This window comes from Neofelis nebulosa, chromosome 9 (genome assembly GCF_028018385.1).
Source record: "Neofelis nebulosa isolate mNeoNeb1 chromosome 9, mNeoNeb1.pri, whole genome shotgun sequence".
Lineage (NCBI taxonomy): Eukaryota > Metazoa > Chordata > Mammalia > Carnivora > Felidae > Neofelis > Neofelis nebulosa.
The window spans coordinates 40,026,601-40,053,299 of record NC_080790.1 but is presented as its reverse complement, the minus strand read 5'-3'; the positions used below and the strand labels follow the sequence as shown (position 1 = coordinate 40,053,299).

The 26,699-nt window shown below is 40.7% G+C and overlaps 1 protein-coding gene and 1 non-coding gene across 3 annotated transcripts in view; both read left to right on the top strand.

Annotated features, from left to right (window-relative positions):
* PTCD3 (pentatricopeptide repeat domain 3) overlaps positions 1-26,699 on the top strand; it is a 29,043-nt gene extending 2,344 nt beyond the window's left edge. Inside the window, exons 3-24 of one of the 2 annotated variants that reach the window (XM_058683442.1) lie at positions 107-143; positions 2,724-2,769; positions 6,825-6,893; positions 7,365-7,469; positions 9,387-9,510; positions 11,325-11,440; positions 13,152-13,219; positions 14,600-14,687; positions 15,079-15,139; positions 15,436-15,521; positions 16,205-16,349; positions 17,277-17,327; positions 19,102-19,191; positions 19,664-19,692; positions 21,019-21,125; positions 21,884-21,962; positions 22,056-22,146; positions 23,019-23,104; positions 23,628-23,776; positions 25,200-25,241; positions 25,648-25,806; positions 26,085-26,699. In XM_058683442.1, coding sequence (XP_058539425.1) covers positions 107-143; positions 2,724-2,769; positions 6,825-6,893; positions 7,365-7,469; positions 9,387-9,510; positions 11,325-11,440; positions 13,152-13,219; positions 14,600-14,687; positions 15,079-15,139; positions 15,436-15,521; positions 16,205-16,349; positions 17,277-17,327; positions 19,102-19,191; positions 19,664-19,692; positions 21,019-21,125; positions 21,884-21,962; positions 22,056-22,146; positions 23,019-23,104; positions 23,628-23,776; positions 25,200-25,241; positions 25,648-25,806; positions 26,085-26,157 — 1,901 coding nt within the window. In that variant the 3' untranslated portion in view covers positions 26,158-26,699. Of the gene's footprint in view, positions 1-106; positions 144-2,723; positions 2,770-6,824; positions 6,894-7,364; positions 7,470-9,386; positions 9,511-11,324; positions 11,441-13,151; positions 13,220-14,599; positions 14,688-15,078; positions 15,140-15,435; positions 15,522-16,204; positions 16,350-17,276; positions 17,328-19,101; positions 19,192-19,663; positions 19,693-21,018; positions 21,126-21,883; positions 21,963-22,055; positions 22,147-23,018; positions 23,105-23,627; positions 23,777-25,199; positions 25,242-25,647; positions 25,807-26,084 lie in introns of those variants that run through there. The other variant, XM_058683443.1, reaches the window with a different exon arrangement.
* Positions 24,667-24,803, top strand: LOC131486471 (small nucleolar RNA SNORD94). Its single transcript, XR_009249371.1, has one exon. It is a non-coding gene; the product is annotated as a small nucleolar RNA SNORD94 (small nucleolar RNA).

Below are 26,699 nucleotides of genomic sequence, written 5' to 3'. Positions count from 1 at the left end.
AAAAATATATTGAAATAATTTCATTTGCATGTTAAATCATTGCACTAATTTGTAGTAGTAGTAGTATTGGGAAATTGATATATTTTGTTTTATTTTTCAAATTAAGGGATCGAAGAAGTGGTCATTCCAAAAAAGAAAACTTGGTGAGTATTCAGTCAGTGTTCATTCAGCAAGGAGTTGAGTGCAAAACATTTGAAGGTAAGGAGCCAATGACAAAGAGTAGAGAGAGCATTTTGGGGGACAGAACAGCTGATGGGAGGAAAACTTGGGAGTTGGAAAGAACTTAAAGAGGAAGGTGGAGGGTAGTGAATGAATGGGGCGTGAAATTTAAATAGGGTTAAAAGACCTGAACTAAGTTGGGTTAATAGTTACATAATAGTTAATTATAAGCATCGTTATTAGAATAATTTCTTTCCTTTTTTTTTTTTTCTCTTTTACGAAAGTTTTACATGTTTGGGAGACTGGACAGAAGTATTATTCTTGCGGTCTTTAAGGAAGGAAAATAAAATAGTGTGGACTGCAGAATTTAGCTTTTCTTTTTTTACCTCACTAGAAATATCCTTGATCTCAGGCTTGTAAGTTCAAGCTCCACATTGGGTGTAGAGATTTCTTAAAAATAAAATCTTATAAAAAAACGAAAAACAAGTACCAGACTCACAGTGGAGTAAGAGGGAGTCACAAGTTGATATCGTAATCTATAATGTTTTAATTTATTTTTTAGGGATAATGTATTCATTAAGGTTGCTTTTTTATTTATTTATTTATTTATTTTTAATGTTTATTTATTTTTGAGACAGAGACAGAGCATGAATGGGGGAGGGGCAGAGAGAGAGGGAGACACAGGATCGGAAGCAGGCTCTAGGCTCTGAGCCATCAGCCCAGAGCCCGACGCGGGGCCCGAACTCACGAACTGTGAGATCGTGACCTGAGCTGAAGTCGGACGCTCAACTGACTGAGCCACCCAGGCGCCCCAAGTTTGCTTTTTTAAATAACCCTTTTTTGAAAAGAGAACTAATGAGTAATCTGAATGTCTTTTTTTTTTTTTTTTTAACTGTTGTTCAGTATGCTATGACGATGTATTCACTTGGTAAACCATATAGTCTAATGGAAGCTTTAGTTAGGGAATGCTAAGACATGAGAGAATGTCTTTGTCTCCATGAGATTACATAAATGTGATGTTAAAAAATGGTTAGAAACCCAGTGATATCGTATATGTCAAGGAATTATTCAGTCTTGATGTAATATAAAATTTCCTGTATGTTGTTTTATAGCTAACTTGTAATGAATGTTATGTTAAACTTTGTTCTGAAAGGTAACTTTTGGTTTACTAAATTTACTCTTCCTTTTTGGAAATAAAACATATAAAATGTAACAGGAGTAAAAATAAATTTGAAATTAAATTATCTAGGTTTGTCTATTCCACTGAAATCTCTTCCAGTAGTTAGGGTCTCTACCCATAGAACAGCAGACAGCTGGCCTGAAATTTTTATAAAGGCTGTATAGTAGAGAGTTTCTAAATCAGAAGAGTACATCAGAAACATCTGGGAATTCAGCAAGACTGCATATGACAGTTCGCCATGGAACTTGGAGAATTTGGTTTAGGAAGTCCAGAGTATAGTTTGTGATTTATTCTCGTATATACTTGAGTTAAGAGCCACCAATTGAGATAAAAGAGGCAAGAGTAGCCCAGAAAACTGCAATAAGAATGCATAGGAAAATGGGGCTCCTGGCTCACTCAGTCAGTAGAGCATTTGACCCTATCTTGGGATTGTGAGCTTGAGCCCCACATTGGGTGTAGAGATTACTTTAAAATCTTTAAAAACACACACAGACAGGGGCGCCTGGGTGGCTCATTTGGTTGAGCGTCCAACTTTGGCTCAGGTCATGATCTCACGGTCCGTGAGTTTGAGCCCCGCGTCGGGCTCTGTGCCGACGGCTCAGAGCCTGGAGCCTGTTTCAGATTCTGTGTCTCCCTCTCTCTCACCCTCCCCCGTTCATGCTCTGTCTCTCTCTGTCCCAAAAATAAATAAACTTTAAAAAAAAAAAACAACACACACACACACACATACATAGGAGAACGGATAGCAGGAGGCACGGTTCAGGATAGATATAGTTTTGAGCCACACATTGGGTGTAGAGATAACTTAAAAATAAAATCCAAAAAAAAAAAAAGAAAGAAAGAAAATGGATAGGAGGCAAGGTTCACGATAGATATAGAGAATTTTTTGAGATGAGGGTGGAAATTGCTAGCCCTTGGTGATGGTAGGGGGGACCATGCCAGAGAGGGTAGGCAAAGTACAGTAGGAACATGTACTAATCACCTTTAGACAAAAGAACTAGGCAGTTTTCTTTTTTTTTTTTTCATGTTTATTTATTTTGAGAGAGAGACGGACTGCGAGTGGGCAGAGAGAGAGGGAGACACAGAATGTGAAGCAGGCTCCAGGCTCTGAGCTGTCAGCACGGAGCTCTACCTGAGGCTCGAACTCATGAACCGTGAGATCATGACCTGAGCCGAAGTCTGACACTTAACCAACTGAGCCACCCAGGCGCTCCAGTTTTCTCGTTTTCTAACTTGTTATTCTAATGATCTTAAGAAATAAGAACTGGCTTTAGTTGAGACCTGAACTTTTTTACTGGCCAATCCATTCTGAGAATTGACTCACTTGTTCACTTTGTAGGTGTGAAAATCCTGACATGGGTTAACTTGTGATTCTTGTTCTTAGGGATAAAGTGGCTGTTCTTCAAGCACTTGCATCCACAGTGAATAGGGTAAGTTGGAGTTTTAGGTTTTTGTACCCAACTCAGTTAATTATACATTTAGTATTCATACCTCTTCATTATTCATGATTAAACTGTTGTGAATCTTGAAAGTTTATTGGAAATAATCTAATCCACTCCCTTCATGTGACAGGTGTGGAAACTAAAGGTTTGGGATGGTTTTGTTTTGTTTGTTTTTTTGTGTGTTTTTAGGTTTAGAGAGAAAGAGCACGTGTGCGGGAGAGGCAGAGAAAGGAGAGGGAATCCCAAGCAGACTCCATGCTGTCAGTGTAGAGCCTGATGAGGGGCTAAATCCCGTGAACCATGAGATATGACCTGAGCTGAGATTAAGAATTGGACACTTAACTGACTGAGCCACCTAGTCACCCCAAAACTAAAGGTCTTAAAGGGACTGGCTACACATTGGTTAGGAAGTTAAGTACTTGACCTAGTTCCATGTCTTTTATCTCCAAATTCCGTGTTTTTATCTTAGACCAATAATGTTTAAACTGAATCCCCTGAAGAGTTTGCTATAATGCATGGTCCTGAGGGATGGTTTGGGTGGGATACTGTAATGCAAGTGATCTGGCGACCAGCTTTGAGCAGTAGTGTATCTACTATGCTAGAAATAATGCAGGGATTGACCGTGTGTGTCCTGGAGTTTCAGAGCTGAGCAGTTAGCTTTGTGATCTGCACTAAAAAGTTACTTTATCTCTTGATGTTTCCACATGCATATCTATAAAATGGGGATTAATGATAGCATCAAACCTCAAGGTTTTAGTGAGAAATAAACTAGTACATGTGACAGGATTTAGGACAGTGCCTAGCACAAAGGAGTACTCAGTAAATGCTAGCTGTTATTAGTGAAATATTTTTCAATAACTTTCTCTTGACAATTCAAGAATAGAGTTTGTAGTCTGATAGATAAACTGAAACCTTGGTAAATGCCTCAGAACATAATCTGTGTACCCAACTTGGGACTCAAATTGCCAACCCTGAGAAACTTTCTGATTGTATTTTTCATTAGCAGGAAACTATACTTTTAATTTCAACTATGGGGACAATGTCTGAAATAATTAACTACCATGATACCTGTGAGGATACTGATCCTCTTTAAGGCCGTTATCACAGACTTCCGGGATTGTTTTCCATTGTAGGTGTTAAACTTAAGGAGTATTAGGCTAAATATGCACTAATATATCCTAGCAGTTTCTCAGAAGGGATTCTTAAAATACTGCATTTCCAGGGGTGTCTGAGTGGCTCAGTTGGTTAAGCATCCAACTTAGGCTCAGGTCATGATCTCACAGTTCATGAGTTTAAGCTCCCATTGGGCTCTGTGCTGATAGCTCAGAGCCTGGAGCCTATTTCAGATTCTGTGTCTACCTCTCTCTCTCTTCCCTTCCCTCGCTTGTGCTCTGTGTCTCTCTCTCAAAAATAAACATTAAAAAATTTTTAAAATACTACTGTATCTCCACACTAGCATCATTTATCCCTAAGTAAGCACTTGAAATGTGAACTAGAGAAATGGTCCTTTGAGACTGTTCTCAATTTTTTTTTGTAATTATGTGTATTTTTTTCTTTTTTTTTATTTAATTTTTTAATTTTTTAAATTTACATCCAAACTAGTTAGCATATAGTGGAACAATGATTTCAGGAATAGATTCCTTAGTGCCCCTTACCCATTTAGCCCATTCCCCTTCCCACAACCCTCCAGCAACCCTCAGTTTGTTCTCCATATCTATGAGTCTCTTCTGTTTTGTCCCCTTCCCTGTTTTTATTTTTGTTTCCCTTATGTTCATCTGTTTTGTCTCTTAAAGTCCTCATATGAGTGAAGTCATGATTTTTGTCTTTCTCTGACTAATTTCACTTAGCATAATATCCTCCCGTTCTATCCACGTAGTTACAAATGGCAAGATTTCATTCTTTTTGATTGCCAAGTAATACTCCATTGTATATATGTACCACATCTTCTTTATTGATTCATCCCTCGATGGACATTTGGGCTCTTTCCATACTTTGGTTATTGTCAATAGTGCTGCTGTAAACATTGGGGTGCATGTGCCCCTTCAAAACAGCACACCTGTATCCTTTGGGTAAATACCTAGCAGTGCAGTTGCTGGGTTGTAGGGTAGTTCTAGTTTTAATTTTTTTTTTTTTTAATTTATTTTTTTATTTTTAAAAAAATTTTTTTTTTCAATGTTTTTTATTTATTTTTTGGGACAGAGAGAGACAGAGCATGAACGGGGGAGGGGCAGAGAGAGAGGGAGACACAGAATGGGAAACAGGCTCCAGGCTCCGAGCCATCAGCCCAGAGCCTGACGCGGGGCTCGAACTCACGGACCGCGAGATCGTGACCTGGCTGAAGTCGGACGCTTAACCGACTGCGCCACCCAGGCGCCCCATCTAGTTTTAATTTTTTGAGGAACCTCCATACTGTTCTCCAGAGTGGCTGCACCAGCTTGCATTCCCAACTGTTCTCAGTTTTTTAATGAAAATGGCCTTTAAGTCAAAGAAGTTGTAGAATTATGTGTGCGGCTTTCTGATTTGTCTGCATTTGGGCCCTTGAAGTCCAAGGTATTCATTCAGTAACCACCTGTTCTACCCTTGTGATGCTGACCAGGTGCTGTGCCAGGTGAAGAACAGAGACCCTTTCCTCGCACAGCTCCTAGAGACAGAGAGTGTGAGAGCACTGAACTGTCGCCATGACAGTTGGGATAAGGGACAGTTAAAGGGGATGATAAGGGGATGTTAAAGATGATAAAGGGACAGGTGAGGGGATGTTAAAGAACTAGCGTTGGTTGGATCTGATGATAGGTTAGTTGAATGGAAGTAATGGGACAGGATCTACAGGTTGAACTGCAGCATGGTCAGTGCTGTTCACTGAGATAGAGGTGACAGGAGAGGGTGTAGCTTCAGGCAAGTGCAGTGTGGGGTTAAATTTGGTTCCAGTCATCTGAACTACAAGGCCAGAATGCAGTTTTTCATGGATTGTGAAGGACTTGGAAATCGTTGAGGGAGGAAAATTGGGAAGTAAATAGGAAGGATAAGTCTAGTAAAAGTTAGAAGAACTAGAGCGTGTCACCAAAACTAGAGGCCCTATAAATAGGAATCTAAGAAGGGTGGTGTGGAGAATCAGAACCAGAGCTAGGCACCAGTTTGAGTATAATCAGGGAGTACATACGTAGTCCGGGGCAGCTAACCTAGAACTGCTACCACTGGTTTACCCTCACATGACTGCCTCATGTTAGTAGAGTGGTGTAACCAGATGAAATGAGCCTCTAATGAGTATGAAGCGATACGGGTTTTGAAAGGGGCAGCGGGAAGCTGAGACGCCAAAAAGATCTAGCCTCCGTGCCTTAGCTATGAGCAGCCTTGCCCTGAGAGCTTCAGGGAGGGTCACCCTTGGAGAGGCCAAGTCAGTAAGACAGTACCTCAAGGGCACCGTGAGGAGAGATTCTGGATATAGGGTTTTCCTGTGGAACAGAGGTCCCAGAAGGCCCAGGAAAGGAGACTCCAGGGGAGAAGAGAGAATAGAGAAAGTACTTTGGAGGCAGTTTTCAGTGAGTGGTACTGAAGAGATTATTTTGCTTCAGGTTCTACCTAGAGCAGTTTAACGTAGCATACAGAGCTTGGATGGTAGTGCACAGAAGCTGCACCTTCCAAGAGGGCGCGGAGGCGTCTTCTGTGTGGAGGGCAGACTCTGTGATGGGCAGTGACCGTGCTTGGAAGGAAACTGGTGCCTGACTCTGGTGCCCGGACTAGTTAATTCAGAGGACCTGTAGTTTACAACAGCAGTAGTTCCTGGGACCACCCTCAGATCTTAAGGGGTCATGGGGGGCTGGGGGGCTGAGCCATTGTTTGCTTCAAGTTGTATGTAATTATAACCGAGTCTTAGAGAGCTGGGAGTGCAGTATAGGTGTTAGTGTTTCTCTCACTGTATACACACAGGTAAACTTCTGCATGTGTTATATATATATAATTAAAACTTGTTTTTTACAGAGTTTGTGGTCATCAAACCTCCAGATCTTTATGAAAGTCTAGCTAAAGAGACTTCTGTGTCTTCACAGGATTCCACAGCTGCCCCTTATGCATTTCAGGATGATCCTTATCTCATACCAACGTCCTCCGTGGAATCTGTGAGTAATTCCATGTAGCTTTTCTAGCATTATGTTTTATCTTGCTTGTTTGGGTTGAAGCACGCGTGTGTAATTTACCTTATTTGTAAAAATTTTTGGAAAGTTAACAGATGCTGATAGGTAATTCAATAGACTTTCTGAATCCCTTACTACTTTTTTAAAAAGTTTTAGAGATGGGCTGTGGAAAGGTTTTGGGTTTTAATAATCAGGGCTCTTTTGCATTGGAACAGTCCACTTGGTTTCAGTGCACTGGTTTTATGTTCCGCAAGCTGTATATAAGATGTGACCTAAAATGTCACACTCAGTAGCAGAAAAATAGTACGTGATTTAACTTGTATTTGGGTTTCTTTGTATTGTTGCATTCTTTTTTGAGGGGGTAGATAATTCTTCCTGAGGGTGTAATTTTGATCTTGAGTCTAAGTTACATGTAAATGCCAATTTCTATCTGATTCTTTTTTTTTTTTTTCATAGCGTTCATTTTTATTGGCAAAGAAATCTGGAGAGAATGCAGCAAAGTTTATTATTAATTCACATCCCAAATATTTTCAGAAGGACACAGCTGAACCTCATATACCGGTAAGGAGAGGTAATTGTGATTTTTCAGTTAATACTTATGTAGATATAAGTTAAACCAAGTTTTCATAGCTGCTTTTGAGTAGCCATTTGAATGTCCTCAGTATTCAGGTGAAGTATTTAGTTAGTTAATTATGTTTTTATGTATTTTGAAAGAGAGAGAGGCAGGGGAGGGGCAGAGAGAGAAGTAAAGAATCCTAAGCAGGCTCGACATTGTTAGTGCAGAGCCCGACAGGGAGTTTGAACTCACAAACGGTGAGGTTGTGACCTGAGCCGAAACCAAGAGTTGGACTCTCAACAGACTGAGACACCCAGGTGCCCCTGGGTGAAGTCTTTTGAGGAGTACAGTTATCTTTGCTCACAATAATCTTTTTTTTTTTTTTAAGCTCCTGTGTGTGTTTGTTCCCCATCCTGTTTTCCATTTGGCTACTGTGACACCAGAATCTTAGATCTTTATCTCTGTGACTGTTCCTTTTCAGTTTCCTTCAGTAGCTTTTCTATGCCCCCCGCCCCCCCCCCCCTTAAGTGCTGAGGTCGTCTTCGGTTTCCATGCTCAGCCATTTTCTTATTCCTGTCTGCAGTCTTCCTGCTTCAGTGGCCCTTACATCCCATTCTTGTGTATCTGGCCCAGATCCCTCCACTTTGATACTGTAGTGTCCTGGTTTCTCTTCAGAGTAAACCTTCTGCCTTTTTCTTTGAACTCCGAATTGTATTTCCAACTACCTCTTTGTTCTGTAGTCCTAAAGAGTGAGCATCGTGGAGGGTGTGTTGTGTGCTATTGTTACAGTGGTGAGGGGAGCAGATGTGCCTCTGCCCTCCTGGGTTTACTAGTGGAAATAGTAACCTCAGATTCCTGTCCCAAACAGCTTTCTTCCCTAAACACATGCACCCACACACAGCCCGCCTGCTTCTCCAGCAGCAACTCCTAGTGACAAATTAGGAGGTCATTGCGATTGTATAGGTAAAAGTGCTGAAATCCTGGCCCAACCTTTCCCCTGTGTGTTTAACTAGCAGTTAATGTTTCTGTGCTTATTAGCTCACTTTGACTTGAAGCCTTCCATGGGTCCCTGCCTCCCTGGCAGGCAGCACTCTCATACCTCTGAGATCTCCCATCATTTACCATCACATTGCACTGTAATTATTTTTCTTCATTAGATTGGGAGAACCTTAAAGGCAGAGAATTACTTTCATCTCTGTGTCTCCAATGCCTAGCTTCATGCCTGGCATGAAGTCGTCAGCATTCAAGAAGTATTAAAATAAACTAGTGAGTGAGGTACAACCAACATACTTTGGTGATAGTGAATGTTTATAGAGTAGAAGAAGCATCAGGGATGAAAGATTTCTGCCTCTGCAAACCAGGTGTACTGTGACACTTACTTTTTTAGAGAGAGACCGCGAGTGGGGTAGAGGGGGAAAGAGAATCTTAAGCAGACCTGTTGCTCAGCATGGAGTCCAACACGGGGCTCGATCCCATGACCCTGAGATCATGACCTGAACCAAAATCAGAGTTGGGCACTCAACTGACTGAGCGACCCAGGCACCTCAGTACTCTGACACTTTTAAACAAGGTCGGGAAGAAAGAAGAAAGGGTGATTTTAGTAGAGGACAGAGGTTCAACTTGAAGTTGGGGAAGTTGGAAACAGGATTCTTCAGATATGGATTAAATATTTATTTTGGGGTGCTTTTAAAAATTTTCCTTGAGCTGGGAGATAGCTAAATGATCTTGTTTTATGTATTGGAGGGCTTTGATATTTTTTTTTCAGTTATATTCCCTACGAGGTGTACACGTGTACCCGGTCCATGGAACATGAATTGGGATGGTGAAGTTTTATTTTGGTGTTTTGGTGATAAAAGTTCAGTCCTGCTCAGTTCTTTCCCCTTTAGCTGTTTGTGCTAACATTAGCCATCTTCTTTTCCTAGTGTTTAATGCCTGAGTACTTTGAACCTCAGATTGAAGGTATAAGTGAAGCTGCCTTAAAGGAAAGAATCAAGCTCAAAAAAGTCAGAGCTTCGGTGGACATGTTCGATCAGCTGTTGCAAGCAGGTGACTCGGTTCATTTAAAACACCTCTAGGAACATGGGCTAGAAAGTGGGCTGTGGTTTATGTGATCGTGCTGGTTTTGAGTACAAGTTACACGTGTCTCTGCTTGATGATGTGTTTATGTTTTTAAGAGTTTAATAATATTTCCAGTTCTGCTTTAGCTTTATTTTTTGAATTATAAGTGAGATGGAGCTGTAACTTAGTTTATTTGTGCTCTTCGGCTATATTGTGTTGGCAAGTAAGGAAATTGTATAGCCATTCTTCCTTGGCTTCTGTTTTTAACTTCTGGCATGTACATATTGTATTCAGGTTTCTTGTACTCTTTAAGTATGTATGGAGGCATAAAACAGACAAGGAAGGAATATTTAAAAAGGAAGCGCTAAATTGGGATATTGATTCTAGTTCTGACACTAGCCCTGTGGCTTTGGAAAAGTCACTTAGTTCCTCAGAACTTCTGTCTCTAAAATTTTGGCTCTCTGAATTTGATCTGGATGAACCTCTGGTGGTATAGATCCAGAATGCATGACTTGTAAACTACCAGGAGAATGTACCTATAATAGCATCAAAGGCAGCAGCATTGTAAGTTTATGGGCTTCAGGATGTTGTTCAGTGATTGAGGATAAAAATCAACCAGACATAGAAGAGATCGAAACTGAGTTGAATTGCTCAGTATATTCTTGAACACAACAAGAAACATTTGCAGAAAGCTGTGTTTGATTTGAGAGTTCTGGTGTGTAGCCTGCTGTGGCATTGGATGTACGGATGAATTGCTGATGCACGTTATAATTTAGGGAGCCTTTTCCCTCTGCTTGTTGAATATGATAAATGTCTGGTAAGTGAAGTTCTTAGTGCTCAGGCCTGTTTTCCTCTAGTTTTATACACTGTGGAATGGGCACATGCAGAAATTCAGTAAAGACAGTGTGTCAGACCCACAGCTCGGAGTAACAGAACAAGCCAATATGCCATGGGATGGATTAGATGAAGTTTTACTATCAAGCCCCTAATAAGTACCAAACACTTTGCTGGGCATTTCACATGCTTAATTTAATTCTATAACATCTTAGGAGTTGCTGTGTTTTATAATAATTCTATAAAGGAAACGTTATTAGGTAATTTCTCAGGGATATACAGTTCTGAGATAGTAAAATCCAATCCATTTACCCTTCATAGCCTCGGTTCTCTCCACTCTGCTCTTTTCTATGCTTTTAAATTCCTAATGGGCATTTTTTATCAGTATATTTTTTTTAGGAAAATGAGGGTACTTCTAAAATACTCCATTTCATACTTTTTCCTTTTTTTTCGTAATGTCAAGATGAAAGCATGTTTTCGAGTAACAGTTTTTTTAAAAGCTACTATTATTGGACATTTAGGCTAGTATTTCTAGGCGGGTATTCCAGTGAGGGCCTGGATCGAAGCGGAATAGTTTTGCTTGCATTTGTAAAAATGGAACTGAACCAGGGAAACTAAGTGGCAGTAATTTGCAGAGTGCTCAGTTTGGAGACCATAGTTAAAACCATGAGCTAGTTTCTCTGAAGAGACAAGTATGTAAAATAAGTGAGCACACACAAAGGTCAGGCTTTGCCTTGTGTTTTAGTCTCTCATGTCAGATCACACAGTAGGGATGGTGTCCCTGTCTGCATCACTCCAGGTGTTTGAGTTGATGTGGAGTGCATACTCATGCATTCTTAGGATGGTGGTTGCCACTATATACATAGGCAAGAAAGTCACAGGTTATGGAAAGTGAAGAATTTTAATCCAGTGAGCTTTAGTTCTTTGATGTTTTAAAGTTTTTTCCCCCTTTTTTCTTCTACCCACAGGAACTACTGTATCTCTGGAAACAAGTAATAGTCTCTTGGATTTGTTGTGTTATTATGGTGACCAAGAGCCTTCAGCTGATAATCATTTTCAGCAAAGTGAAAAATCAGAAGAATTGGTAATGGCTTTTGGCAGTGATTCTTAAAATTTTTTTGGTAGTAATTTCATGTCAAAGTGAGGCAAGTTCTTATGCCTTGTGTGTTAGGATAGTAGAGATTTGTTCTGAGATGTGATGTGGTATACTAGCTTTGATAAAAAGTGGTATGGAGGAAGAAATATTTAATCAATTATTTTAATTTCGGTTCCCTTCTTAAAAATATTTTGACCTTGCCTTCCGCGTGCAGCTAAAGCTTTGACCAGAAATGTTTAGGAAGCCCCTCTTTTACTGTTATGTACAGTGACCACATGATGTGTAAGGAACAGGGAAAGACCCCCTGATCCCAGTCCCCTCAAAAATGCAAACATGTGGGCATATAGTGAGCGTATGTGCTGGGGGTATATAGAACAGGATTGTGCCAAGGGCTGGCCTGTTGATAGTCCTATCTGACTTCTCAACCCAAGAGTTTTACTTCTGGAAAAAGATCCCAAGGGCACCCCTGGGTCCTGTGCACAGAGATTATATACCTCATTTTTATAATGTATTCATACTTAAAATTGCAAAAATGTGGAACACAGGCTGGATGTCCAGTAGCATGTGACTGAACTGTGGTATTGTGTGGTGTTGGAGAAGACTAGGTCTGTTCGGCTGTGGAAAGATGGATCTTACATTAATAAGTGAGAAAATAGGCTAGGCAACATTCCATTTTTATAAAAGTATTTCCGTATGCATGAGGGGAAAATGAAAAGTGCTTTTCTTTCCATAAATGTCTAGTTTTCCTCCACCAGATGTGCATTATTTACATAAAAAAAAAAAAAAAGTCTTTTAAAACATGTAGGCAGGGGGTTGCTGTCAGACACTTCCAGAGTCTCTTCTCCTAGGCTCCCTGGTCTGGCTGGCCCTCTGCCCCCGTTGTCCCAGCTGTAGTGGCGGTGTGGACCTGCGCAGGGCCAGCCCAGCCTGCCTCACAATATAGCAGCATCACCAAGAGTGAGGTTTATAAATCAAGGACATGACGTTACTAGTCTTTAAAAAGAATCTTAGCTTGAGTTGGATTAGTGTTAGACATTAGATCCCATACCCGGACATGTCCTTTCTTGCTTTTACCTAATGAACAATATTTCTATGTGGGCCAAGCCAGATACAGCCAGATCAAGCCAGGCTCTGTTGTTTGGCTTTCCAGTTTCTCTCTCTGGGCTAGGCTGTACAGGGTAATGACTTTATCTCTTCTCCAGGCTGTCATTTCTTGCTTTAAGGGCCAGCTTTACTTTGCATCTCTAAGTGAACTGATTTACGCTTTAGGAATTATCGGTTTTTTATTTTTATTTTTATTTTTTTTTTTTTTTCAACGTTTTTTTATTTATTTTTGGGACAGAGAGAGACAGAGCATGAACGGGGGAGGGGCACAGAGAGAGGGAGACACAGAATCGGAAACAGGCTCCAGGCTCCGAGCCATCAGCCCAGAGCCTGATGCGGGGCTCGAACTCACGGACCGCGAGATCGTGACCTGGCTGAAGTCGGACGCTTAACCGACTGCGCCACCCAGGCGCCCCAGGAATTATCGGTTTTTTAAATGAACATTTACTGGAGTTTTCCTTCACCTTCTGTTGGATCTGTATTTCTTTTATTTTTCTAGTTTCCTTCACCTTTCTGTTTTTAAGTATTCTAGGCTAGGAGAATGCATTCTGCTGTCATATTTTGTTTTATTTCTGTTGATAATGGTTCATTTCAGGAAGAGGCCATAGAGGAAAATAATGAAAAATCTAAGAAGGCTGGCCATCAATTTGGAGTTACGTGGAGGTATGTTACCCATCATTAAACCTTGTAGTGGGGTTTCCATTTGTGCATGGAATGTTTCTTGTCACCCCCTCAAGATACGCTCCTATGGTTTTCTAAGATATAATTTGTTTTTAGCATACAATATAAATATCACAATTGGTACTCCTGTGTATTTAGACCTCATTTCATAAGATCTTTACTTCTAACCAGCAGTATGATATTGACACTTCATTCTCCACCCCACCCATTTAACTTCATGTCCCCTTTACATGGTATTGGTTCCTTGGGTAGTTTCATCAGTGTCCTTCTGTGCAATATATACCTGTCACTCTGAAAGATTGGATAATTTGTTAACATAAGAATACACATAACACAACAGTGTAGTTCTAAATGAAGATTGCTGGTCAGCAAGCAGAAGTACTCAACATTTCCAAACAAAAGTTGAGTAACATTTAACATTTGAGAAATTTAAATGAGTAGGAATGTTTGAGTAAAAGAAAAGTATTTCACAGGGACATCTGGAGGAGGAAACTATTAATATCAAAAGTCTTTTTGGAAGTGTTAAGTAGAATCCGGTATTTAATAATTTTCTATAGTAGTTAAGAGCATGGACCTTGGTATATCATCCTGGCCCAAATCCTGGTTCTGATTTCCAGGACCTATTTGTAAGAGACAGAATCAAGGTACAGCATAGTCTGTATAACATGGATTATCTTTATTCATTTATTTGTTTTAAAAAAAAAAAAAATTTTTTTTAACATTTATTTATTTTTGAGACAGAGAGAGACAGAGCGTGAACGGGGGAGGGTCAGAGAGAGAGGGAGACACAGAATCTGAAACAGGCTCTAGGCTCTGAGCGGTCAGCACAGAGCCCGACGCGGGGTTCGAACTCACAGACCGCGAGATCATGACCTAAGCCGAAGTCGGACGCTTAAGCGACTGAGCCACCCAGGCGCCCCTATTTGTTTTTTTAAAGGAAGAAGGAGAGTAGATACACCAGAGTGTGACATGTACACATGCTAGAATACAATAGATTCTGGAGAAACTACTTGCCTGTGGTTGCCTCTGGGGAATTGTATATGGTTGAAGGAGTGTGGGGAAACTTCGCTGTGTACTCTTTGCACAGTTGGCTTTTTTGTTTAGTGTTGTGAGTATATATTACTTTTTTGTAAAAGTTCTGGTTCTGTCACTTAACCTGCCAAGCCATGGACAACTTGAGGTTTTGGAGCCTCAGTTTTTCCCATTTTTCAGAATGATAACCATGTCTTTCATGCACGTGGTGGTAAGAATTTTATGTGTATAAAGTGCTTGGCACAGTGCTTGGAACATTGTAAACTCAGTAAATTGTGGTAGCTGTTGGTTTTTCCAGTTTCCCTGGTTGACTATTCTTCCTGTGTCTAGGGCAAAAAACAATGCTGAGAGAATCTTTGCTCTAATGCCAGAGAAAAACTCACATTCCTACTGCACAATGATCCGAGGAATGGTGAAGGTAACATGTATTTATTTCTGTAGTATTGTCTTTAATTTCCACTAAGTCAGGAATTTTTACTCTCAGAACTATTGTTCACTGGGCCAGAAAATTTGTCGTCTTGGGGGCTCTCCTGTGCATTGTAGAATGTTTAATACCTCCCTGTTCTCTACCCAGTGCATGTCAGTACTGCATCCTCCCCAGCCCCCAGTTGTGACAACTAGAAATATCTCCAAGAATTAACCAAATGTCACCTGGGAAGCAAAATTGCCATGCAGTACAGTATGAACTTCATGAGAACTGAGACTTTGTTTTGTTTATTACTGTATCCCAAGCCCTAAAACAGTAGACATTGCAACTGTTTCTTAAGTAAACAAGTTGGATGATATTTAAGTTTTATCCTGTCTTCCAGCACCGAGCTCTTGTGCAGGCATTAAACTTGTACACTGAATTACTAAACAACAGACTGCATGGTAAGTGTGTTTGGAGAATTTCCCTCCCTCCTTCCTTTTCTTCCCTTAGGAGTCTGTAAATCTTTGAATCCATGAAATTTTTGCATCTTGCCTCAATCATGGGCTCACTTTTAACCTTGTGGTATTGGTGGTAAAAGCAGGAGGAGAGTTCCAGAGAAGGGAGAGAGTGTCTCGTTTTGTGAGCACATGGTAACGAGCCAGGAGCCATATGTGCATTACTGCTTTGCCTTAAACTAAGCTATTTAGGGATAAGTCTTGAACCCAAATTTTGTTAAGGTGGTTTTCCTGTTTTACAGCTGATGTGTACACCTTCAATGCATTGATTGAGGCAACAGCATTGAGCATGAATGAGAAATTGGAGGACAAATGGAATAAGATACTGGTAGGGGGAAACCGTCATTTTGTCTCCTAATACGCCTAAAGTATCCTTTCCTAGAAATACAGGGGGTAGAGATTGAGCATTTTCATGGCAGATACTGCTCTGCTGGGTACTCAGCGGTTACTTGTTTATGCCCTCCTAGCAACCCTGTAGTTTAAATAACTGTGTCTTGTATGTGAGAAGAAAAAGTTACTTGACGCAGAGTCGATGGCTAGAATTCACAAACACCTCTGTTGCTTTATTTCCCATAGTATGTAGTTTTTTGTTTTTTTTTTATTACAAACATAATGCATATTTCCTGAAACATTTGTATCTGGTAAGTTTGAAAAAACTTACTTGGGTTGTATTAGGGATAGAAATGTTTTTGTTTTTATACCGTACTGCTCATTTAAAAAAGGAAAACAGCCCGGTTCATTCTAGTCTACGCTTTTGCTTTATGAGGCAGGGGGCGAAGACAGTTGGACATCTTGATCAAGCGAGGTGCGGTGACTGAATAGAGTGAGTTCTCTAAAAGGCAAAGTCACTGGCCCTGCTAACTAATAGATAATTCTTAAATTAGGAATATATTTATTAAATTACTTTAGATCTAGCCAGAGAATCAAATTATTTTTTAGTGTGTAATATTGGTTTATTGGACAAATTACCTACTCAGGCATAAACAAGACTTAACACTTGGATTTATCTAGGAGCTGCTGAAAGAAATGGCTGCCCAGAAGGTGAAACCAAATCTACAGACATTTAATACCATTCTGAAATGCCTCCGAAGATTTTATTCATTTGGAAGATTGCCGGCCTTACAGACCTTTCGTGAAATGAAAGCCATCGGAATAGGTGAGTGTGTGCCCTCATGTCCTCCTCTGGAGACTGGGACGATGCTGACCAGAGATCTTAGATCCAAACAAGCAAAAATAGACACTAAACTCTTTTTGCTGTGTGCGTAATATGTTGAGAATTTCCGTTCCCCCATTTGGTACATTAATTACATGTATTTATTAACGGCGGGAGCTCCGTTATCTTCATGTTCTTTATAGCAAACTACAGTATTCTTTTAATATTTTAGGTAGTTTTCTGTGGATTTCTTTACTCTGGGGAGAATTGTTCGCTTGAGTTAACTAGTTTTAAATCCCATGACACTTGCTAACATAATTAGGTATTTGAACCCAAATGTGCTATTGTATTATGTAGTTTTCAATAAAATTTTTTTAATTAATTTATTTATTTTGAGAATGGGAGAGCAGAGAGAGAGAATCCCAAGCAGCCTCCATGCTTGCATGCTCCATGCTGTCATCATGGAGCCCAATGCAGGTTTTGATCTCACAACCTTGATACCATGACCTGAGCTGGAATCAAGAGTCAAGACTCTTAACCGACTGAGCCACCTAGGCAACCCTAGTTTTCAGTAATTATGAAAGGTTGCTGGGGACCTGTTCACTTTAGTATGCTTTAGTGCTCTTGAATAAAGAATCCTAGTACAAAGTACATTAGCTATAACATTTTAGTTAATATGTGTCAAGACTTTCTAAAAGTGTTTCTCACTTTAATCAAATGACACTAATCAAACGTTAACGTTAATCAAATGAGCTAGGAAATATCTTCAGAGGAATAGAAATGCATCTTTTTGTTTGTTTGAAATGCATCACCTTTTATTTAAATACCAAAATCAGTGTGTTTTTAGTTAACTGTGCCTCAGGAAGCTGTATTTTGGATATTTGTGTTTGACTTATTTCTTACTTTTTTCTATCCACCTGGTAATTTGAGAACCCTCACTTGCAACATACCACTATATTATTCAGCTGTTTTATCAACATGGTACGTATGACGTTATACATGGTATGTATTATATTAACTTTTGTAGAAAGTTGACCCAGCTCCTTTATGTTTATGTGATTAATTGTTGTGGGCTACCTTCACTGCATATGATTTAAGAATAGAGAACTCACAAATTACAGTATCCTATAGCCTGAGCAAAAAGTTATTCTTAAAGGAAGTAACCTTGTTTGTTACTTAAAACTTGAGCTAGAGGGGAAATGTTATTAGTACATTAAATGTACTAACAGTGTTGATGTGCAATTAAAAATGGTCAGAAGGTGTGTTAGTCTGGACTTCTTTTGCCTCTGTAGAGCTGTGCTTTCCAGTAAAATAGCCAGTAGCCACACTTGTTTATTTCATTAAAATTAAGATTCCTTTCTTGCATTAGTACTAGGTAGCCCCATGTGACTGCTGGCTCCTGTATTCAGTGATGCAGCAAGAGAACATGTCCGTTTTTACGGGGAGTTGTTGGCCATTGCTGTTCCATACCTGAGTTGAAATTTTAGCTCTGTCGTCTTCCAGCTATGCCAGAAAGGCCTGGATATCTATCCTGATAAATGCCATCAGGCTGTGATGATTAAGTAAACTGTGCACAGGGTCTTGTACTGGAAGGCACATAGTAGGCCATCACAGGCTGTGGGTTCTCGTTTGCCCCGCCCCAACTTGAGAAAGAACCTCTGGGTTCAGAAATGACCATTCCAGTCTTTCTCTCCTGAGATGGACTTTATAAAACAACAGAGAAAAACTTGATTGTGTTTTGGTGGGCTAATTTTACAAGATCCACACCACCTATAGGGAAGATTTTTATTTTTTAGGGTGAGAGGAAGAGTAATTGACTTTATCTTGGACATAGGTAGTTTCCACAATAATCGTATCTTCTAAAATTTTACTCAACCTTGGCGACACTGTAGTGAAACTAGTATTTCTGACCCCAGACCCTGTCGGATTTGTCTGTACCATCACACATCACTTGGGGTTCAGTTGCTAACCAGAGTCTGTGGTGGAGCACCTGGGAACAGAGGGGCAGACACAGGGGAAGGGGGCCAGCTTGTCTTACATGTATGTAAACTGGCTACTTGCAGGAATATTTTTCGATGTTTGTTCAAAGGAGAAAGCCTAAAAAATTAAAGGATACATATAAAATTGTTATGTAACCAATAAAATGATTAGGAATGCTAGCAAATGGAAACATGCTCGAGGAAATTGTAGAAATACACCTGTACCACTATTAAAACTACATATTCACTTGTGTGTGGATAAGGTAGGGAACAGATTTGGATGAATAGTGGGATACGTTTGGGAATTGTGTAGATGCGTTTTCTGACCTATTAGTACCACTCAGTTCATGTGATTGTAAAAGGATTGCCTATGTCCGTTATTTCTACTGTTTTTTCTTGGCTTTTTCATCCTGATTATACTTAAAAGCACAAATGATTACTGGCAAAAAAAACATGTTTGTTTTTCTAAGTAGGCGGTCTTGGTGAGGTTGTGTGTTTCCTGTTTCAGTGAAAGTCAAGTTTGAGACAAGACTGAGGAGGAAGGGAAAATCTCCACTGGGAGCACATAGACAAAGACCTGTGACTGTCCCAGATCGGAGAGTTGCACCCTGTACTGTGAACCTCTCCTTTAGCAAGCATGTGCCCCTGCCAGCTGTACACCGTGCCGTGTGCTGGGGCAGAGGAACAAGTGTGGCCCTTTGTGCCAGGTGCTGTGTGGTTGATAGTGGTACAGAAGGAGAGTCCTAATAAGACTTGTGTGCTTTTGTATTCTGCAGAAAACCCTTCAAAAGGATCATCCCTCATAATCTACGATATTATGAATGAATTAAAAGGAAAGAAATTTTCCCCGAAGGACCCAGATGACGGTATGCACAGAATCGCTTGTGTGAGACAAAGAGCCTATTTTCTTGTCCGTGATTAGAGGCCTCGTGATGAGGACAGGGTTTAATTTAAAGTGTGTTGGTTTATTTTGGGGGGGGGAGGCAGAGAGAGAGAGAGAGAAAGAGAGACTCCCAAGTAGGCTTCGTACTGTCATTGAGGAGCCCAGTGCTGGGCTCAGACTCAGCATCATGACTGAGCCAGTCTGACACTTAACCACGTGAGCCCCCCATGCGTCCCAGAGGACAGGTTTAACTTAGCTTAGTTACCTTACGGGTGGTTATTCTGAGGAAGCCAAAACGTGTGGCACGTTGCTGTATACTTCCCCCTGTGGTTTTTATTCCTTCAGGTTTAACTTAACACATTGACAGTTGGGTCGCTAGGGTTTTTATTAATGCTGCTCACTTAAAAATATATTTTATCCATTGTAACCAAGACTTTGTGAACTTTGATTTTCAGATATGTTTTTTCAGTCAGCCATGAGAGTTGTAAGTACCGCTTCTTGTTTTTTGCTTTCCTTTTATCCACTTCTTAAATTCATCTGTAACTGGGGTTGGAAGGTGAGGGGAAGGGGCTTTTCCCTGATTATTTTTTCACTTCCTGAGTTTTCTGTTTATGTCTTTGATTCTAATTTTTTTTCTTCTTAAATTCTATACTAACTCATATAGCACCTCTACCCTTTGTTGTATACATTGTTTTTTTTTTTTTCACACCTCTGTTCGGATAAGGTTTCAGGGTATTTCATATTTTCCTGTTGATGACCTTTTAAATTGATGACGGTTGTTTCGAATTCTGGTTTTTCATTTTATGCTAATCAGTGGACGTGGATTAGCACATCCTGTTCCCTAAGGATAATGCTTTCCAAAAGTTTAGTGTGTATCCTTGCAGGTTTTTTCGTTAGTGTTCAGACATACACAGCCAGATACATTTCCGTGGTATTTTGTTTGCTGATAGCAACATAATATTTCGTAGGCGGGAGGACTACAGTTTACTTAACTCTTCTCCTATGAGTGGGTTTTGGAGTTAACTTCATGGGTTTTTTGCAAATACAGTGATGCTGGAGTGAGCACTCCATCTGTTTTTATGCACATGATCAAGTGTTTTCATAGGACTGATTTCAAAAGGTGTAATCACTAGATCAAAATCATTTTGTGGGGTGCCTGGGTAGCTCCTTCAGTTAAGCATCTGACTCCTGGTTTTTTTTTTTAAAAAATTTTTTTTTTCAACGTTTTTTATTTATTTTTGGACAGAGAGAGACAGAGCATGAACGGGGGAGGGGCAGAGAGAGAGGGAGACACAGAATCGGAAACAGGCTCCAGGCTCCGAGCCATCAGCCCAGAGTCTGACGCGGGGCTCGAACTCACGGACCGCGAGATCGTGACCTGGCTGAAGTCGGACGCTTAACCGACTGCGCCACCCAGGCGCCCCTGACTCCTGGTTTTGACTCAGGTCATGATCTCACAGTTTGTGAGAACGAGCCCCATGTCGGGCTCTACACTGATAGCTCAGAGCCTGCTTGGGATTCTTTCTCTCCCTCTCTCTGCCTCTTCCCTTTTTGCATAATAATATTGTATGTATATGTGTATATGCTATATAATATAGCATTATATGAACATTAAAAAATTTTTTAACTTTCATGGAATTGGGGAGTTTGCTTTCATTTTTTCCCTTCAATCTTACAACTCATTTGCTGTCAACCAGTAATAAATTGAATCAGCATAAATATTTCCATAAGTAACTATACTTTTTAATGTAATGAGCCACTATTTGGTTGATAAATCTCAGAGTGATGCTTACTGCTTGCAAATTTTCAGTGCTCAGTTCTCAGAGATCTAGAACTTGCTTACCAAGTACATGGCCTTTTAAACACCGGAGACAACTGGAAATTCATTGGACCAGATCACCGGCGTAATTTCTATTAGTAAGTGTGTTAGAAATGTATCCCTTTGCATTATTGGAGCCTCTTTAAAAAGCAACCGTCAGTCATTTCTGCAAGTAGGAGACTGTTGGTAGCCCTCCTATGTCATGTCTGCAGGCAGCATGCCCCTAACTTAATGGTACATTTTAATTGAGCACTTGGAAATTGAAGCGGTGGTAAAACTGATTTGCCAGACTGAGATGTCTGGTGTGGATCTTTTAGGATATTTTTCTTTGTAACGCTTCAAACCCACGTGCCTTTTTCCTCCATGGCCTGTTTTATGTTTTTGAATATCTGGCAGGGTAGGTCCCTAAACACTTCAGCACAGCCTCTTGTTTAAAGACGAAGATACAGAGATGAAGCCTAAAGAGACTCCTTAAAGGAGTTTGACTTCAGGTAGATAAAAACAAGAACTGAAGGAGGCAGCCTGTTAGTAGGTGTGTGGTGATTGTCTTCTGTGTGTCCATCTCCTTGCTTCACACTGCATGCTTTGAAAGTGAATGTGGCAGACCACTCCCTGGGAGCTGAGCACACTGAGGAGGCAGTCATGAATGGCTAGTTGTGCAGAAGGTGTTGATCAGGAAGTCCAGAAAGCATAGTTAGCACCTCCTGGCTCAAGTATTGTCCCATGTAACTTGAAATTGTTTGTTACTTACAAGTTGATTTTAAATTCTGTGTAAGATGTCATCACGTAACAATGCTGTAATTTAATCTGTTGTTAACGCTCTGAGACTAAAACACACCTTTTCTCACCATTACAGTTCCAAGTTCTTCAGTTTGCTTTGTCTAATGGAACAAATTGATGTCACTTTGAAGTGGTATAAGGACCTGATACCTTCAGTAAGATGATTCATTACTTATCACTGTGGATGTGCTTGTGGGTATCTTTGCTGGTTAATACTTTAAAAATACATTTGTATTTCTCTTAATCAGGTATTCTTTCCCCGTTCCCAAACGTTGATAGATCTTCTCCAAGCACTGGATGTGGCCAACCGGCTAGAAGTGATTCCTGAGATTTGGAAAGGTTGGTTTCGGCTTGTATGCCCAGGCCCATCTCATTTCATTGTCCTACATTTTGATTAACAAACATGTTAATATTGTTAGGGATGGAAACTTCCATTTGTCACTAAATTGAATATATATGTAAGCTGAAGTCTGCTTCATGGTCCACTGGCTCATGTTGCACTGCACGAGTAAAAATGTACTGAAAGTGACTTAAATCCATTCCTTCGTGACAGGAATGGTAGAGCTGTGCATTTGTTGTGTGACATGACAGAAGATCATCGCTGATTACATGGCACGCCCTAGATTTAAATTCAGGTCCACAAACGTAATCCCCAAAGCCTAGGTTCTGTGTTATTCCTCTGTATCATGCTGCATTGTTGTGACTCAGTTGTTAAGAAGCCACTTGAATTTCTAAGAAGTAGGCATGGTTGTGGGTTTCTGTGTATAAATTGGCTGCAGAAGATGCTGTGTGTCCTCTGTTAGGGGACTGTGATTGCAGCATGAGTTCCTGTCAGCTTCAAGTTTCCATGTCCGAACACTGAGACTAGAGCCCTGCCCTACTTCACAGGATTGCTTAAGTGGTTGTTACCTGTTATAAAATATCACTGATCACCAAGTGCTATAAAAAAAAGTGTCTTATATCACACGGAGTTGGTAGCTGCTCAAGAGTAGTGCATATGCTGTGGTTCACACTTGACTTGGGAGCAGGTTACTGGCTTCCACTGCTCCTTCTGTTCTTACCATTAATTATCCTAGTGGTGTCCTGGAGGAAAGAGTGTCAGCAACTTTTTTTTACCCACCAAAAACTACAACGGTGGACAGAGGTCTGCCAAAGAGTTTTGGTATTATATGACAGTGATCACTTCTCATTATGTTCCTTTCTGTTTCCAGACAGTAAAGAATATGGTCACGGTTTTCGCGATGCCCTGAAAGAAGAGATTCTGATGCTCATGGCAAGGGATCGGCACCCACCAGAGGTAGGGTATGTCCAAATTCAAGTTAGTTTACAGTAATCAGATGTGTACTGACCGGTATATTCTCAGAGGACTCTGTAAAGGTAATTTCCTTGGTCTCATCTAGGGAAACCTGGAGAGTTCTGCCACCTAAACCCAGATTTAAAGTCTACATCTAAATATACCCAACCATTAGCAGAATCTCTTCTAAAGTCATCTCATTTCTCTGGTCCAAAGTAAACAACATGAAAATAGTTTCTTTCTGCCCTGACAATAGCTTTTTTTTTTTTTTTTTTTTTTTTAAGTTTCTCTCTGAAAAGAAAACATGTTCTTTTTGAAAGATGTGGCCAATTTGCAAATTATTTACCCCAGAGCAGGGCAGGGTGCGTTCTTTTTTCTTCACTTTGTTACTTGTGTACCATACATGTGATGTGGTCCAGTGGTAAAATGGATTGCTCAAAAATGTTAACGCTTCAGTGGAGTCTCCTGAACTTAAGATTCTCATAAAACCAGTTAGGCAATTCTGCTGATTCTTAGAGCCTCTCAGCTTCAGGTGGCGTTTGCTGACTGTGCTGCCGATATCAGATCTACTTATGAGAGCCAAGATGCCAGACAGACTGCTCCTGATTGGCCAGCCAACGCTCTGAACTATATAGCTGTCCTCTTTTTAAGGGGAGGGAGGATCCAGGAAGCCTGGTGAGTACAAAACCAAAAGCATAAGAAGCCATTTGTACTTGGATCTCAGAGAACATTTGCCCTGGCCACTAGAGTTTTTCTCATCTGTATGATGTATAACCAAAAGACAAATGAGTTTTCTACATGCTGTGTTTTCTCTGGGAACTACAAATACCAGCTGAAAAGGGAACTTTAGGAAGAAGACCAGTATAAGTGTATACAGTGTATTTAAGAAAGGACATGGTTTAATGGGCTAATTTTCTCTTTCTGACCTGTTTTCTATATCCACGGGCAAGTAAGTCACTTGTCTGTTCATTTAAATAGAGTGATCAAAGAATATTTTTGGAAACGTTTTAGGCATTTGGTTTATCCAAGTGTTTCACTTGGATGTAGTGGCCCTACCTGTCCCTGCTTAAAATGCAGGTTGTGCATTTGGACTTCAGGAAACTGGCATTTATAAACATGGCCTTAACTAGAACCATCTTTGGTCTGTGTCACTTCTGTGTGTTCATCAGCACTTCATTCACATACTCATTTTTAGTATTTGTGGATGGAAACTTTACATGCGTCCTTTTTCCAAAAGCAGAGAAGTCAACAAAAGAATACTTTGTAGGAGTGGTCATAGTTAGGTGGTGTTGCTACATTTTGTTCTGGAGAGAAATGTGTATTCTAACAGTAAGTGGAGTACATGTGTATGGCTTTTTCAACACGGGAGAGTAACTTAATTTGAACATAGGATTGCCAGCCCAAAATGTGGCCGTTCACGGTGTTCAGGAAAAGCTGGTGAAGGAAGGCTTTACTGCCTACACTGGTCTTGGGAGTGTGAATCACACACGCGGCCTACTACACTGCTAGTGACCAAAACATTTGGTGGTCAAGTTTGTTAACTCAGTTTGACACTTGTTACGAATCAGGCTATGATGATTGGCGCAGGGGTACGGACCTCAGCTGAGTCATGGGAGCTGAATGTATGTGTTTCTCCTTTGTCCTGCATGTGGCAGGATGCTGGTGAGCACTTACAGGAGACTGATGCCTCAATCTGAGCCTGCTCTTCACAACATAATTCTAGGACACTGACCTCATTCTGGATTTTAAGAGAGGAAAGAGATCATTCTCTCTTGCATCCCTCTCTTCCAGCTGCCCACGGGATGTATTCCTTCCCTGGGTGGACTGGAGTGATCCTCTAGAAGAGGATAGACCCCAGCAATTCTGAACACTGGCAGATCACATTTGCCTGGGAAACTTGACATGTACATATGTGAAGTTTGGAGGAGGGAGTTGAAGCACCCAAGGTGATTTTGATGTGAAGACAGGGCTGGGAGCGAGCAGAACTCACAGACATATGTCTTCAGGGGCTAGCACTGGGAGGAGGAGAGCTATGGTCATCGGATCGCCATGTGTTCTACTTGCATTTATAATCTTGCTCCTGTCTCCTCTTGAATAGGAAAATGTTGGGGCTTTTCAGGAAGCATAATAAGATCCCTGGGTAAGTTGAAGTTAACAGACCTGCCTGGGTACGTCCTAGAATTAACTGCACGGTCTTCACTCTTACCATGGGGTAATTGGAATTTTTTCACATGCCTCAGCATTCTGATAGACAAGAAAATGCACAATTGCTCCCACCATCTAGGGCATCCTGAAACAAGCACTGTTTTTAATCTGTGCTCAGTGATTGTAACACACTGGCAAGACACCGAATAGATCCTCAGTGATGGCATACTGAACCAATGTTCATGATCCCTTTGGCTCTTTAAAGTTAGGCTTCATGTAACTTTACCTCCAGAACTACTGTTGAGGATTTCATGACTCAACTTTATAAAATGGTAGATTTTGCACATAAATCTTTGAGGGGTTTCGTTGGGGAGTGTTGACATTTTGCCTTTCTTTTACAGAAATGAGTTGCTGGATGAGTTTATGGACAGTGCAAAAGCATCCAGCAACCCTGCCCAGGCCATTGAGATAGTGAAGCTGGCCAGTGCCTTCAGCTTGCCTGTCTGTGAAGGCCTCGCCCAGAGAGTGATGGCTGACTTTACAATCAGCCAGGAACAAAAGTAAGTTCTGCACCAATACCATAAAGGAAAGTGATACAGACCAGACTGTTTGTCCATCTACCCATTCACTGCTTATAGCTTTCTGCCTCCTGAATTTTCTTCTTTGCAAAGTCAGTGTGTTAAATTTAGCTGCTATTTTATTTGTCATAGGAGTCAGAGGCCTATAGATGTGGCTCTTGGAACCTTTTCCCTTGTCCTTATAGTTGAATGCAGCTGCAGAGTCCCTCTCCCCCAAGACTGAATTGCAGTTGTAACCTTCCAGTTTATTTTCCTCACAGAGAAGCCCTGAGAGACCTAACTTCACTGACCAGTGACAGTGACAGCGACAGTGACATCGGTGAAGGCAAATGAAAGTGGGCAAATCCGCAGCTGTGACCTAGCATAGCTGAACTGACCATATTGTAAAGAGAGTACGGATGGTGAACTTTGAATAACAGTCAATACAACATGGATGGCCTGATTTAAATTCCTAATTTGATACTTACTATATCACCCATTCAAGGTTTACTACCACTTAAACGAAAGCATCACTACCATTTTCGTTTCTTCGGACACATTGTGAGGACACATTTCCTGGTTTCAGCACAAGCTCTGTGTCCCTGCAGTGTTTGTCAGCCAACTTGACACTGTTCTCCAGTGTGGTTCGCCCTCCCCAGGTGTGGACTTGGCCTCCGTCGGCTGATGCTGTGATGCTGGTGCTTCCTCAGTCTTAGAGGACGTGTCTGAAGGTGGTTTGCGTACGTATTACCATTGATACTGGGTCAGTATCCCAATATCAGGGATACAAAGAGGTGCAAAATCGTGCATCTTCGAAACGATTAAACAATGGGAAAGGGCTGCACAAATGGGGAAATGAAGGCTGTAAATAAACTCCAGTAATGTATTTGCACGTA